Genomic DNA, 15259 nt, shown 5'->3' with positions numbered 1-15259 from the left:
GACACACAATTTAATCTTTAGACCTTATAAAAGAGATGGCTAACATTTTTCTGTAATAGCATAGCCAAAATAAGAACTTAAATAATAATCTCATAGCTAGATTCACCTCGCCATCAGCAAAGTATACAGTAAGTAAAAAAAACCTCCCTTTCAGACCAAAGGGAAAGAAAGTGTTAAAGTGAGAATATAATTTTCCTCATGGGCATTGTCTATCTTAGAAAAACTACTACAGAACATGCCTGTGACTATAGACTTGTAGTTCAGGCCACTGAAGATTAGAGATGGGACTTGGGCACTCCCTTGACTTGCATCCTCTGGTCTGCTTTAACACAAACCAGGAGGAAAAGAAAGCTAGGCATCAGAAGCAATGGATGGCAGGCCTATTACTGGCTGATCTGTACAGTGATCTGCCCTCAAGGAGACCCAACAGGCCAGTGCACTGCAGTGGCTTTCAATGTGGTAAGTCTGGGCTTCAGCAGAAGTCAACTTGTGAAGAGCCCTGGCAGCTCTGCCAGCCAAGAGTTGGATCACTGGAAATGGACCTGCCCTGGAGTCGAAGAATGCCCAGGTCAGAGCCACAGATCTTATTGGCTCTAAGCTGAAAAGCCCTTCACTCAGCCCAACTTCCAAAGTGACCACTGCAGCTGAGGGGATGGTCAAGTAGGGTCAGCAACATTGCAGGCAGAACTGTCAATTTCTTGTTAGAGATGCCACCTGCCTTTACCTGGCCAGCTCTCCTCCCAGGCCAGCCAAGTAATGAAAGTCAACAGAGTGCCTTCCCCTAGGAGGTTCACACCTCCCTTAGGATATACCTCATCTGAAGAGATAGGTAGGTCTGGGCCTCTTAACTTACAAGGCCTAAAGCCCACCAGATTATTATCAAGCCCCTTCTATCAGGTTCTATTTGCCTCTCAATCAGAAAACTTAATTGTAGCTTAGACAGCACCTTTCTTAGCTCCTCTAATAATGACTCTGTCCTTTGTTCTAGACCCTGTCTAGCACACTTGGGCCTCATTCCTTTGTAATCATAACCTCTACTCTACCACCAATGGCTCTACTCCCAACCTGTGTGTACTGATGGTCCTCTTCCCCACTTAATGCTGTATAATTGTTCAAACCTGGTAAATGCCACTCTTAGGATCATTGGTTACTATCCTCACCCTGTCTTTTATGACCTTGTCTAAATATGATCAGAGTCGGCAAACTTGGAAGGCTTCCATAGCCTTGGCAACTCATGACGACAGCCTAGGGTGGTTACTGGCGCCATAAACTAGAGTGTCAATTTGTTGGGTCAACAACAGGAGCCACTGTGCACTTGCTCCTCATGTGGGATCTCTGTCCTTAATGTGCTGTACATTTTGATTTGATGCTATAACTAGTACTCAAACAGTATGTTTCACTTTGTGTTTCTATGTGGGTGCAAACTGTTGAAATCTTTATACTAAATTGATCTTCTGTATATAAAGAGAATTGAAAATGAATCTTGATGCAAATGGAAGGGGAGAGGGAGCGGGAGAGGGGAGGGTTGCGGGTGGGAGGGAAATTATGGGAGGGGGAAGCCATTGTAATCCATAAGCTGTACACTGGAAATTTATATTCATTAAATAAAAGTTAAAAAAAAATTCACTTCACATTATTCTATGTAGGTGATCACTTGTCAGTGTTCCAGATGTATCTTAGCTAAAACTAGTGAATGCCCTAACTTAGATGTTTTTTGAAGCCTATACATTTGGTATTGTTTGGCCCTTAAGCTTTTACATCTCTTAGCATGGAGGACGAAGAAAACTGTACATTGTTGCTTGAGAGTCTGTACATTCAGACCAGATTTGTTTTGCACTGTCAGTATGGCAAATGAGTGAAAAAATTGTTAATACACTATTGGAAAATTTTTTTTATTTCTTTTTTTTTTTTTTCTGGTTCAGCTTATACCAGGGCTGAAAACCTCAATTTATGTTCATGACAGTGGGGATTTTTTTAAATGTCTACATTCTTTCTAATAAACTGTTGGAAGACTTAAAAAAATCTCTATTAAAAAAAGAGAGAATTTATATATTAATTGGGCCCCTTCCATGCACATGGGGCACTGTGGTCAATCGTGGGGACTGGGCAGCCCCACCTCGGAGGCCCTCACAGCCACTAGGGGAAAGCAGATATTAAAGGCATCGATTCGAAAGAGTAGAGTGAGCAAGGAAACACAGGGCACCTGGCAGTAGGGGACAGAGGGTTGTTCTGAACAGATAAAACTTCTCTGTGCTTATGTTGGAGAGAAAGGCTGAAGTGCAGCCAAGAAGAGAATGGATAGATGATCCCAGATAAGATCTGCCCACCCAGGGCTAGGACAACTCTGTCAGATTCTTCAGATCTGCTGGATTTTTGCAGTAACATTCATAATTTAAGTCTCCTTTTTCTTTCTTTCTTTCTTTCTTTCTTTCTTTCTTTCTTTCTTTCTTTCTTTCTTTCTTTCTTTCCTTCCTTCCTTCCTTCCTTCCTTCCTTCCTTCCTTCCTTCCTTCCTTCCTTCCTTCCTTCCTCTCTCTCTCTCTCTCTCTTTCTCACACACACACACACACACACACACACACACTTGGAGAGTGCTATCTTCCTATTCTTTCTCTCAAGTCTCCTTTCCTGGCACTACCCTCTATAACACTTTCTCCCCTCCACAAATTTTTTCACCTACAATAAATGGGCTCATTTACTGAAATCCTAGTAAGCAGTCTTCAAAGAAACTTTGCCCCAGGAACCTGAGAGGGCAGCCAGATTGACCTGATATCCCTCCCTCATTTGTGCATTTAGAGCCAACATTGAAATGAAGCATTGCTGATTTGCCAGCTGCTTTTTGGTCTGATGCTGCATTCTGGAATTTTGTAAGCTGTGGGAGGGGCTGTTCCCTATTGAATCCCACCCCCTTGTGGGGGCCAGGTTTTTCAGCATGGTATTAAACCAGCTAACATAGCGTCAGAAGTTCCCAGTCAGGAGCTGAGCCGCCTGGACTTTAATTAGGTTAGTACTGACTTTATAAATCTTTATAAATGTTCTCATGTCCTGCTTTACTAGGAAAATGTTGTTCAATGTGTTCTGTGATACTGTGTGTTCTTTTGTGCTTTCTTTGTGTTCTTGGTAGACAACTCAGGGATAAAACTCAAGCATTGTTTAATAGTTCCTGCGATGGTATCTTCAAGAGTTTAGAGAAGGAATGCAGAGGCTTTGATGGTATAAGAAAAATAAGAATGGTATCTTTATGGGGCAATTTGAAAGCACAGTGGTACGTGGACCGGGAGTGTGTAGGACCTTACATTAAAGTTTTCTCTACTAAAAATAATGCTTTAGTACAGTCCATGGTTAACACATAGTTATATTGGATTTAAGTATTTTTTTTTCTTTTTTAATTTGAAAGGCAGAGGAGGGAGAGGAAGAAAAAGAGAGAGAGGAAGAGTGAGAGAGAGAATCTTTTTTTCCATCTGCTTGTGCCCTCAGCCACCAGGGCTGGGCCAGGACAAACCCAGAAACACAGAACTCTACTTATGTCTCCCATAAGGATGTCAGGAACCCTAGTACTAGTAACCCTAGTAACCCATCAAAGTACTCTGCTGCTTCCCAAGGTGCACATTAGCAGGAATGTTAGACTGGAAGTAAAGAAGCCAGGACTCAAACCAGGCACTCCGATATGGGAGGCACATGTCCCAAGAAGCAACTTTAACCACTACACCAAATATAGCCGCTATATTGGATTTAAACCTGGTAGGGTCACACACTGGGAGCCCCACTTGAGCAATGTAAAGAAAATGTATTGGGGCAATTGTATATCTCTCATGCTTCCTGAACTGGCAATGCCAGTTGGGAAATCAGTCATCAATGCTTGCCAATAAGAATCTACATTTATGATTCTATAATTAGTCATCAGCTCATTGTTCATATTAGTTACCTTGCAACTGGGCACCAAGTAGCAAGCAGTTTTTTCTCCTGATCTCCCCTCTTCCTCTTCCTTTCTTTCCTGTTTTTTTCTCTTTCTCTTTGTCCTTCTCCTCCTTCCTCTTTTTTTTTTTTTTGCTCCTCCTTCAATGTTCCTGAGACCATAGGATGGGCAGTGTTTAAAGTCTCAAAACTGCAAATGAATCTAAATGTACAGGGCTTTTAAGATAGTATGGCAAGTGGATCTGAGATTATTGCTTAGGAAACTAAGAACAATAAAGCCACTCTCTTAAGCTGTCCTGTTTAAGTTTAACAGAGGACTTGCAAATTCTTTTTGTTTGCCAAATTAAATATTCCCCTTGGCTACTCTGCCAAAGCACTTACTCATTATTATCATTTTTTCATAGTTATGTTTCTGCCACCTGGGAGAGTTCTATTGCTTTGATGCTTTTGTATAACACAGGATTAATAAGCAGAATAGTAGGTTGCATATCAGGATTGGCTGTTTTAATACTGCATCCTCACTTATTTAGTTACTCCGTACTACTGTGTTCTCACATGGTGAGCTCTATGAGGGAAATGCTTTAAAAATATGTGACTCTTGAACTGTGGGCTGAAATTTGAGCAGATATGGTGCCAACAGGTGTGACAACTTCTCTGCCTCCTGGAAGCTCACAGTGGGGGAGGGGGGCTCAAGAAAGCTGGAGAGAAACATGAAAATGGTAACCTTTGCAGACTGTGAAAGTTCAATAATACAATAACAAGAGGAAGGAACTAGTCTGAATCTCAGAACTAGATTCTACCATTAAGCAGATACTATGCAAACAGATTGTAACACTGGCAAAGTGAACACTCTCATCCCTGTTCAGCATACTCACCACAAATTTGGAAGGAGGGCTGCCTGATGTTTCAGGTTCCCCCTGTAACTTGAGATGTCCCGAGGGGGAAGCTAGACACTCCAGTGGACCGCGTGATCGGTTTTTACAAGGCACATGAAGTTGCCATTAGGATGTAACATGAGAGCCAGCTGTGCTCTGGAATAATCGTCAACATTAAAAAAAAAAAAAAAAAAAAAAAAAAAAAAGAAGCCGGCGCCGTGGCTCAACAGGCTAATCCTCCACCTTGCGGCGCCGGCACACCGGGTTCTAGTCCCGGTCGGGGCACCGATCCTGTCCCGGTTGCCCCTCTTCCAGGCCAGCTCTCTGCTGTGGCCAGGGAGTGCAGTGGAAGATGGCCCAAGTGTTTGGGCTCTGCACCCCATGGGAGACCAGGAGAAGCACCTGGCTCCTGCCATCGGAACAGCGCGGTGCGCCGGCCGCAGCGCGCTACCGCGGCGGCCATTGGAGGGTGAACCAACGGCAAAGGAAGACCTTTCTCTCTGTCTCTCTCTCTCTCACTGTCCACTCTGCCTGTCAAAAAAAAAAAAAAAAAAAAAAAAGGAAAGCAAAGGCCTTACACAGCAAAGCCACAGAGTCTCAGAACCCTGGGACAAGTCCCACTGGTGTTGGAACTGTGCAGGGCAAGAGGAAATTTGCAAAGAAAACAACAGTACCCCAGGGAGAAGATCACGAAATAGTAATAGAGAACAAGCACTTTGTGATGTGCTTGAAAACTTTTTGGGGGCAACCCTAACTTAAGAGTAGGAAGGCAGACATTGTGGGCTACAAAAGTTCCCCGAGCCCCAAGATTTAGAAGCTACTCTGGTGGATAGGAGCTACATAGGCAGAAAGGGCAGGGTCCTCAGTTCTCGTAGCCTGGTAGCCTTCTCACCTTGCTCTCACTTGCTTTTTCAAGAGAATCATGACTCTTGCTTAAAGTCCCAGCATATATACCCAGCATAATTTTAGTGTGTGGGTTCCTGGGACCTGTAGGAAAGAGAAATTAGCACTTTCTGTAAGGAGAATGCATGCTTTGGGCTATGGTCATGGCAAAACTAAGCCCCAGTCAATGCTTTTAAACAAATGCAGTGCAACAAAAATCCAAGTTGGAGATGAGTTTGGACAAGTGGCCGCATGAGAGTGGCTTGGTGCAATTTCAGGATAATGGACAATGAGGAGTGAAAATTTGAGTCAAGTAAGACGGTCCCGAGACTCCTCCAACCCCAACCCTGCAATGGAGAGGGCAGGTACACTCCTGCTGTATTCCTGGTGCCATTTCAACCATAACACTAGAATACATTTTGTGTCTGTGGGCTTCATTCATTCATTCATTCTTGTTTAGAGAAACCGGGAGACTGCTATCATGGCAAGAAAGCCCGTGCTTCACTACTTCAATGGAAGGGGCAGAATGGAGTCCATTCGGTGGCTGATGGCTGCGGCTGGAGAAGAGGTAGGTAATGAGTTTTGTCACCTTAGGGTCAGTCCAAAGTGGACTTTTCTGAGCCAGGAGACTGTCACACTAGATAAACTACAAATAGTTTTGATTTTAAAAAAATTCTTAGTGATTAAGAAAGAAATGGATAGACATAACCAAATTAAAATTAAAATTGTTTATCAAATAGCACATGAATAATTAAAAATTATTTTTTAAAGATTCACTTATTTATTAGAGAGAGAGAGAGAGATAGAGATAGAGAATCTCTTCCATCTGCTTATTCATTCCCCAAAGTGCTGCAATGGCCAGGAACAGGCCAGGCCATCAGGAGCTTGGGATTCAAACTTGGTCTCTCATGGGTGGCAGAGGCCCAAGTAACTTGACCATTTTCTGCTGTTTTCCCAGAGTCTTTAGCAGGGAGCTGGATTGGAAGCAGAGCAACCAGAACTCAAATTGATGCTCTGACAGAGGATGCCAGCATTACAAACAGTGGCTTAACCTGTTGTGCTACAATGCTGCACCCAAAACTTACCTTTAAAAGAAGCATCAACTAACCACAATGTGTAAAACATATCTGAATTAAAAAAAATACAAAATATAATTTATAAGACTTACATTGCAACTAAAAACTCAAATATTTATTGAATGTTAGATGGTATAAAAGCATTATTGTTGATCTTTAATGTGCTTTTTGTATGATGTTGTGGTTATTTTGTAAATAGTTCTTGTGTTTTCGAGATTCACACTGAAGTATTTAGGATAAGAACATATGATGCCTCAGGCTTGTTTCATATTATGACTGGAGTGGCAAACAGAATGGACACAGACATGAAACAATATTGGCTCAAGCTGGTAATTACTGGAGCTGGGTTACTGACAGAAGGATCATTGTGCTTAATATGTATTATTTTGGCCGGCACCGTGGCTCAACAGGCTAATCTTCCGCCTTGTGGCGCCGGCACACTGGGTTCTAGTCCCGGTCAGGACGCTGGATTCTGTCCCGGTTGCCCCTCTTCCAGGCCAGCTCTCTGCTGTGGCCCGGGAGTGCAGTGGAGGATGGCCCAAGTGCTTTGGCCCTGCACCGCATGGGAGACCAGGAGAAGCACCTGGCTCCTGCCATCGGATCAGTGCAGTGCGCTGGCCGCAGTGTGCCAGCTGCGGCGGCCATTGGAGGGTGAACCAACGGCAAAAAGGAAGGCCTTTCTCTCTGTCTCTCTCTCACTATCCACTCTGCCTGTCCAAAAAAAAAAAAAAAAAGGTATTATTTTAATACAAGCTAGAAATTTTCATAGTAAAATGGTAAAATATATAAGAAACTAAATGTAATTAAAGTGAAAAATACATATCACAAATGAGAGACAGGAGGGAATGAATTGCAACAAATTGCCTGTTAACAACGGAACCCAGTTATTCAGCTGTGAGTTTGCAAGTACCATGTTCTGTGTTAGGGACTGGTGATACATAGTGAGCAAGACAGATATGGCCCCTGCTCTTGGGCAGGCTACACATCTTTCAGGATGCATACAAGTGAGTAGGTGATTAAGATAAGGCCTGGAAACATCCACACTGAAGCATATTACAGTGTAAAAAGTCCATTCTTCTCAGTGATTGAACAGGAAATGCTGACCAATTTCTGAGTGGCTGCTGAATGCTGCCCTCTATAGGTGCTACTGAGAAAAGCACTTCTCAGTCCAGACCAGAGGGACTGGGCAACTGGGTGAGGGTTTTCCTGGCCAACCAGTCATGCACAGTCTCAGATCTTGTCCCTTATGATAGAAAAGGAAGGTTTCAGGGAAGGCGTAGTCCTGTAAAAGGAACTTCTGGTGCACTCCCTTCAGCCTTAGAGCCACGTGTCTACCCAAGTCTTGGAATTGTACTTTCATAATTGCTTAATAAATGCATGGGACTTAAATATGATATTTTCTGAATTGTATGAAGAAATAGGTTCATAAAACCCAGAGAGTCCATGCTATGTTGTTTAATTTCTATAAATAAGTGGTGCTCTTTCACTCTTGCCCAGACTTCAGCTTTGTGATATAGGGATGTGCTCAGAGACCCTGGTCAGGATGAGCTCATCACAGGAGGAGGTGATGGGGATATTGCCCACAGAACACAGCTTCTTCTCCATTGCAGCCTGAAAAAACAGAGTGGTGGACCAGGACTGACTGCACCTCTTTCTTAGAACTTGAGGGTTCCCTGTGTCCAAAGGCTGATCATTACCAGCCCATCCATCACCAACAGTCTCACAAGCAACATTACACTCACTAGCCCATCCCACCTCAGCCACCCTCCTGTGACCACCACCCCATCCCTTATGTTTTTGTGAACTGGATGCTTTGTAAATTGCTGGTATACACCACCTTCCTGTCTCTTGAGTCTGATCCTGTGTAATCATAGGACCAACAACAAACTATCCCACAAGCAAGTTAGAAAAATATCAACCTATTCATGATTAAGAACTCCTTTTAAACTATAAAAAGGAAAGGAGGGATGTAAATTACAACAGAGGCCCCTGAGTGGTAGAGATATAGAAGATCATTGGCCTGTGGCACATCCTACACAGGGGACACGTGGGTTCTCTTCTGATCTCACTTGAGGACATCAACTTCATTGAGATATGGCTACTGTACAACTGAAGAGCTTCCCAGACCACTCCCTCCAGTAACTCCCTGCTGCCCAAGTCATGACCTGGTCACAGATTATAACAGGGTCAACGTGGAGGTGAAGTGAACCACGGACATGACCAGACTCCTCTGTGAACCTGTCAAACTCAGAAATCTTACCTTACATTATGTACCAGACAGGGGTCAAATTTAAGAACTTATAATGCTAAGAAATAAACTAACAATAACTCATTTGCTGTTTCTGCTTTTAGTTTGATGAGAAATTTATAGAAACTGCAGAGGATTTGGACAAGTTAAGAAATGGTAAGAACAAGCATCTAAATGACTTAGATGAGGTTGTTGGGTGTAAGGTTTTAACGCAGGCAATGCCTGTGCGTTTGTAGAAATGTAGTGGGAATGGTGGAGAGGCAGAGAGCGGTTAAGTATAAGGGTGGGGATCTTTGAGCGGGTCTACAAATCTTTCAGAGCTAAAAAGGGCCATAACCTTTCAGATTATTTGCTAAAGGAATCATTGCTTGTTTCTCCATGCTTTCTAATGCTTTCTGCACCACAGATAAGCTACAATCAGATAAGGATTTCACACTCCCCTCCCCACCCAAGGACACACAGGGATATGCTCCAGTTGAAAGGAGAATTACTTGTGACAATGACCTTATGGTCTTTATTTTTTGTCTTGGGAGAAGATAACAGGTTAGTGATAACACAAGAGGACAGAAAGGAACATCACACAGAAGCTCCTCTCAGAACCTACTTTAAGTGTCCTGAACGCAATGAAACTTGCATTGAGAACTTCCCACTAAAAATGGCTTCCTACTGGTGGCCTTGTGGCAGCCCTTCCCAATTTCTTCCTAAAATATCCATGAAGATAAATCAACACAGAAATGCAAAGAACCTGATATGTATCTTGATGGGAAATAAAAGCATCATCAATCAATAGCAGGCTCAGTAGCAAAAGGAAGATTGATAAGAAAAAAAAGTACTACAGGAATCTAAAAAGAAAAGGTTATTTTACTTGAAAGTTTCCCAGCTATGATTGTAGTTTTGCTTTATACCTTCAGTCATTTCGAAAGACTTTTTTTTTTTCCTCTTCAGAGTGGGATCCATAGATAATTTACTCTCATTTTTGTTTTCTTCTTTCAAAAGACGGGAGTTTGATGTACCAGCAAGTGCCCATGGTTGAGATTGATGGGATGAAGCTGGTGCAGACCAGAGCCATTCTCAACTATGTTGCCAACAAACACAACCTGTATGGGAAAGACATAAAGGAGAGAGCCCTGTACGGTATATTTTCTGTTTTAATATCAGCAGGCAACACAGGGGTGATGTAGGTCTGGCCTTGAGTGAGCAGAACTCTGGCAGGGGGATCAGGATAAGCAGCGGGTGCCTGAATGTCTGGAGGTGGAAAGGAGGGATTGAAAAGTAGCTGATTCTTAATTTCCAGAAATTATAAGAATAGTGACCTGAACTATACGTAGTCGTCATCTTGGCAAGAGTTAGTATTGGCTGGTGCCCAAGACATTGAGGCAGCCTGGAAGCATTTAACACAGAGTTAAAAGAGCCAGAGTGATTCAGTAGCTGCCAGTCTTGGGGAATTAGCTTTCTGTTGCATTGAAGGTGCGTGATTCAAAATAAGATCTTGTATGGAACAATGGGAGGTTCCTCAAACATGCCCAGCAATTCCCCTACTAGGCTCTAAGAGAACAAAAATTCATCCTCACTTCTGTACTCATACAGAAATCTTTATATCAGTGGTATTCATAGTATTTGAAAAGCAGAAACTGCCCAAATACCCAACCACGCATGAGTGGTTGTGCTATTCTCATCCAGTGCAATAGTATTTGGCCATGAAGTGCTGGAATAGTGCAACATGGATGAACTTTGAAACCTTTTGTTATGTCAAAGACACCAGACACAGAAGGCCACATGTTGAATGCTTTCTTTTGAATGAAAAGTCCAGACAGAAAGCATTATTAGTGCTTGCCTGAGGCTGGAAGAAGGGGAGAATGATGAGTGGCTGCCAAGGTGTACATTTATTTATTCAGTGATGAGAATGTGGAATCAGACAGTGTCAATGTTTGCAGAATTTTGTGACTGTGCTGAAACCTACCCTTACCACTACATTTTAAAGAGATGACAATTATTACAAGTGAATATAAGACAACGAAGCTGTTGTGTGACAAGTACTGTAATACAGTTTGAAACAAATGATAAAGTGTCTCCTATCATATGCACTGGTTGTAACTGTACAAAGAATTGTACCCAATAAGGAGAAACTTAAGGTGTGGTGTTGAGAATGGAAGCATTACTAGAGTGGAGGGTGGGGGCACATGGACAGACACAGGGAAATAATGAAGAAAACTCATAACATTGGGCATAAACATGAGCCTGAGGTGTATAAGCGGAATACAGATGGCACCTGTCATCTCTACTAGGTTAAATCTACATTTTTTTAAAAAAAGATTATTATATTTGATAGGCAGAGTTATAGACAGAGAGAGGGACAGACAGAGAGAGAGACCTTCCATCTGCTGGTTCACTTCCAAAATGGCTGCAATAGCTAGAGATGGGCTGATCTGAAACCAGGAGCCGAGAGTTTTTTCTGGGTCTCCCACATGGGTGCAGGAGCCCAAGCACTTGGATCATATTCCACTGCTTTCCCAGGCCATTAGCTTGGAGCTAGAATTGAAAGTGGAGCAGCCAGGACTTGAACTGGCACCCATATGGGATGCTGGTGCACAAGTGGAGGCTTAACCTACTATGTCACAGTGCTGGCCCCTCTACTAGGTTTTAAACTATAATCTAAGGCAGGAGGCATTTGGCAATTTGGCTGTTTGTGTCTTTCAGGATTGATATGTATACAGAAGGTGTGGCCGATTTGTATGAATTGGTCTTATTACTGCCGCTATGTCCCCCAGAGCAAAAAGATGCCAAGGTTGACTTCATCAAAGAGAAAATCAGAACCCGCTACTTTCCTGCCTTTGAAAAAGTACGTGGAGCTGTTCAGCATTTTAGGGTCTCCAGTTTAAAGGATGATAGAAAAACAGTGCCTGGGTATTTGGGGATATTGTCCTTCATTTCTAGTGGGTTTCTGAACACCTGAACAGCACTGTATCTTTGAAGGCATTTTATAAAAATGTGCTGTGAATAAGAATTGCAGCACTCAAATACAACTAACAACTTCTCAGAAAAAGTTCGACATAGTGTATGCTAGAACTTTAACAATTTCATGGTCATGATTAGAAAATATGTTGTGGAAGCTCTGAGATATTGGACTAGATCATGCTGAAAATCACAGGCATTGATTCAGCAGTCACATGATGAGAGCCACACATTATCAACCGATCTGGCGTTGTGTGGAGGGAGACATGAGCCAGCTGCCCGTTAGGAGAATTTTGCAGGTTTCAGGGATGGATGATGCGTGTCTAGTCAGGGACGGTGGCACAGAGATGGCGAGGAGGGGAGCGATGAAAAGATGCTAAGAAAAAAGGTACTAGCAGAGCTGGGGGCACAGCCCATGCAAACTAAGGAGATGAAGTCCCCGTGTTTCACATGTAGTACCTACCTCAATTGAAAGGAAAACATTTCAAGATCAAAACTACCTGAAATTATGATAAAAAAATCATAAACCATAGATTGATTCTAAAAGTTACAGAAAACTTACAAACAAATTCAGGGCTAACATCCCAAAACCCATTTTATAATGCTTGCATTGTTCTTTCATTCACTGAACAATTGTTAATTCATTGCGTCCTCTGAAAGGAGTGAGGGATTAATGGTAATCAAATCTTCAGATAGCTGCTCCTGGCCCCTGTGGTGCTGACAGACAAATGCACAATGAAATCAAAGAACTACATAAACCCCAATTATCAGTGTAAACTCCAGTATAACACTGGATATTGCTTTGTAATTTTCTACCAGATAATTGTGCAGATTTCTATATGCATATGTAATTAGATAGGGTATATGCCGAAATACACAACAGTGGTTTATCAGTAGGAAGGGGTACTCACCATCTAGCCTCTTTTATCCCCTGTAATTTCCAAATTGCTGGAATATTTTATTAAGTATCACATACTCTCCCAACATTTATTTTGTGGAATTCAAACATTCCAGAAAGAAATATTTAATGAGCATGCAGATAGCCACTACCTAGACAGCAAGACTGACATATTCATTATGTCTGCTTTGTCTTGTGCACTCACCCCTCCACCCTTCTATCCATCAGACATATTCCTTTTTATGTACTCAAAGTGGGTTGTAGACACCAGCACAGGTCCCCCTAAACACTTCAGGTGCTGATCATAATAGTGCAAGGTAGGAGTCAGAGCCAATGCTGCAGAGGAATGATGGATTCAAGTTCAGCAAGGTTTACTTCGATCCCAGACACATAGAACTGTGGGAAGAGGCTGTGGTGATGGGAGAGTGAACTGGAGAGGACAAAGTGGAGAGACAGGTCCCAAAGTGTCAAGGCTGCACCCTTCAGGGTGTGGGGCAAACTTGGGGGAACATGGAGCAGCAAGAACTGAATCGTTGGCACATAGAGAAGATGCAAGTGAGGGTGGGTGGTGTGGACATCACGGAGATGTGGGAGAATGAAAGGGGAGCCTGGAATTTAATTCATGAGTGCACACAGCTCACTTCTTGCTCTCCCTCATAAGACAGGGTCTGCATCTCCACCCCCTCTAGGGGGGCAGCAGAGCTGGGAGAGTCAGGCTGGAGAGGCTGAGAGAGGGGCCCCAGCCTGACTGTGCCTGTGACCATGATCTGATTCCTCGAATTCACCAGGTGTTGAAGAGCCATGGACAAGACTACCTTGTTGGCAACAAGCTGAGCAAGGCTGACATTCTCCTGGTTGAACTTCTCTACAACGTGGAAGAGCTCGACCCCAGTGCGATCGCCAGCTTCCCTCTGCTGAAGGTGACCTACCTCTCAGCCCTCAGAGAGCAGCCCAGAATCTGACACTTGGACCCTTTGCCATTGTTCTGACCCAGCCCTCTCTGAGCTTTCAAATCCACTTCCCTTTCCCCATTCTCCAAAATATGTTTCCAGGCCCCGGTTTTGAGTATGAAAAGTTTCTTGTTATGCCGAGGAAGTTGAAGGTGGAAGTCAACACAAGAGTGACATTTTGCCTTTTACAAGGAGAAAGACCCAGAGCCCAACCTCTCTCTCCCTAGTTCCCTATCACCCTGAGCTCAGTGTTCTTGATTTCTCTGTGATTTCCTTCAACCCAGGTGTGTCCTTCTGTCTGCGCACTGAGTCCATCTGAGCAGGTGTCTTCCCATGGGATTTCCTTCTCCCAGCGGCAGCTCCAGTTGTCAGATTCTATTCCTCTCTGCTCTCTCCTTTCTCTTTCCCTCCCACAACCTCTGCTGGTATTTCTCAGTGTGGAAATTGGTTGTGATTGGTCTCAGGTTAGCCTGTGGTATTTTCTGTCTGTGTTTCCAACTCCATTTCCCATATCTTCAATCCCCCTGCTTGGAGACTTCCCTGGGTTGGTATCTGACAGATACGTTAGTCTGCATTGTATTGGGCAAGAGCCATGAAATCTGTAGGGTTATGTGTCAGAAGAAGGCAGAAGGGCTGTGAAATGGACAGTCTTAAAGGTCGAGTTGGAGAAATGTCACTGAACTGTAGTCTCCTCTCCATTATCTTCATTCTCTTTGGGGTCCTTTTCAAAGTCTCCACACTGCTGCTGATGGAAGGGGCCCAGCTGATCTTTGTATAGGAGAGGTAAGACTTCCAGGATTGTGCTAATTATGGGGTGGTCTTTGTTCCACTCTGAGGCTGTGATTTGTCCATTGCAGGCCCTGAAAACCAGGATCAGCAGCCTCCCCACTGTGAAGAAGTTTCTGCAGCCTGGCAGCCAGAGGAAGCCTCCTATGGATGATAAAAATTTAGAAAAAGCAAAGAAGATTTTCAAGATACCATAAAGGAGCAATATGCCAGGTTCACACACACAATTCTGTAGTTTTGCAGCAATGATATCTTCGCTTAATTGCCAATCATGGCTATTGTGAGCTATATGCTAGTGAAATAAACTCTTCTGAGCAAGCTGAGTTAAAATTTATTTCTTTTCATTAGAATCTAATATGAAATCAGATTCCCAGTCTTCTGATATGTCTCTTTCTTGGAATAAAAAAATAAAATAAGAAAAGATTATAGAGTATGTGGTTTGTTCAGCTTTCCCAAGAATTGTCCTATAACATCTGCCATATAGTCTATTAAAAAGCCAAGAGCAGAAATTTACATCTGACACTCACAAGTATGCACAGGAAAATAATTATCATTCTGGGTAATGATATAATGAATATTTTTTCTTTGTTTTTTTTTCTTTTTTAAAAACTTTTATTTAATGAATATAAATTTCCAATGTACAGCTTATGGATTACAATGGCTTCCCTCCCCCCATAA

General features: G+C 42.8%; 1 protein-coding gene across 1 annotated transcript; it reads left to right on the top strand.

Annotated features, from left to right (window-relative positions):
- The first annotated feature begins 2898 nt into the window (after nucleotides 1-2898).
- On the top strand, nucleotides 2899-15007 carry LOC133755977 (glutathione S-transferase alpha I). Its single transcript, XM_062186274.1, has 7 exons — nucleotides 2899-3002; nucleotides 6132-6239; nucleotides 9100-9151; nucleotides 9992-10124; nucleotides 11693-11834; nucleotides 13634-13765; nucleotides 14653-15007. The coding sequence occupies exons 2-7, from the start codon at nucleotides 6153-6155 to the stop codon at nucleotides 14776-14778; spliced, it is 672 nt and encodes a 223-aa protein (XP_062042258.1). The 5' UTR covers nucleotides 2899-3002; nucleotides 6132-6152; the 3' UTR covers nucleotides 14779-15007.
- The last annotated feature ends 252 nt before the right edge of the window (nucleotides 15008-15259 follow it).

This window comes from Lepus europaeus, chromosome 3, assembly GCF_033115175.1.
Source record: "Lepus europaeus isolate LE1 chromosome 3, mLepTim1.pri, whole genome shotgun sequence".
NCBI lineage: Eukaryota > Metazoa > Chordata > Mammalia > Lagomorpha > Leporidae > Lepus > Lepus europaeus.
The sequence above is the reverse complement of the archived record's forward strand: the minus strand, read 5'-3'. Positions and strand labels throughout refer to the sequence as shown.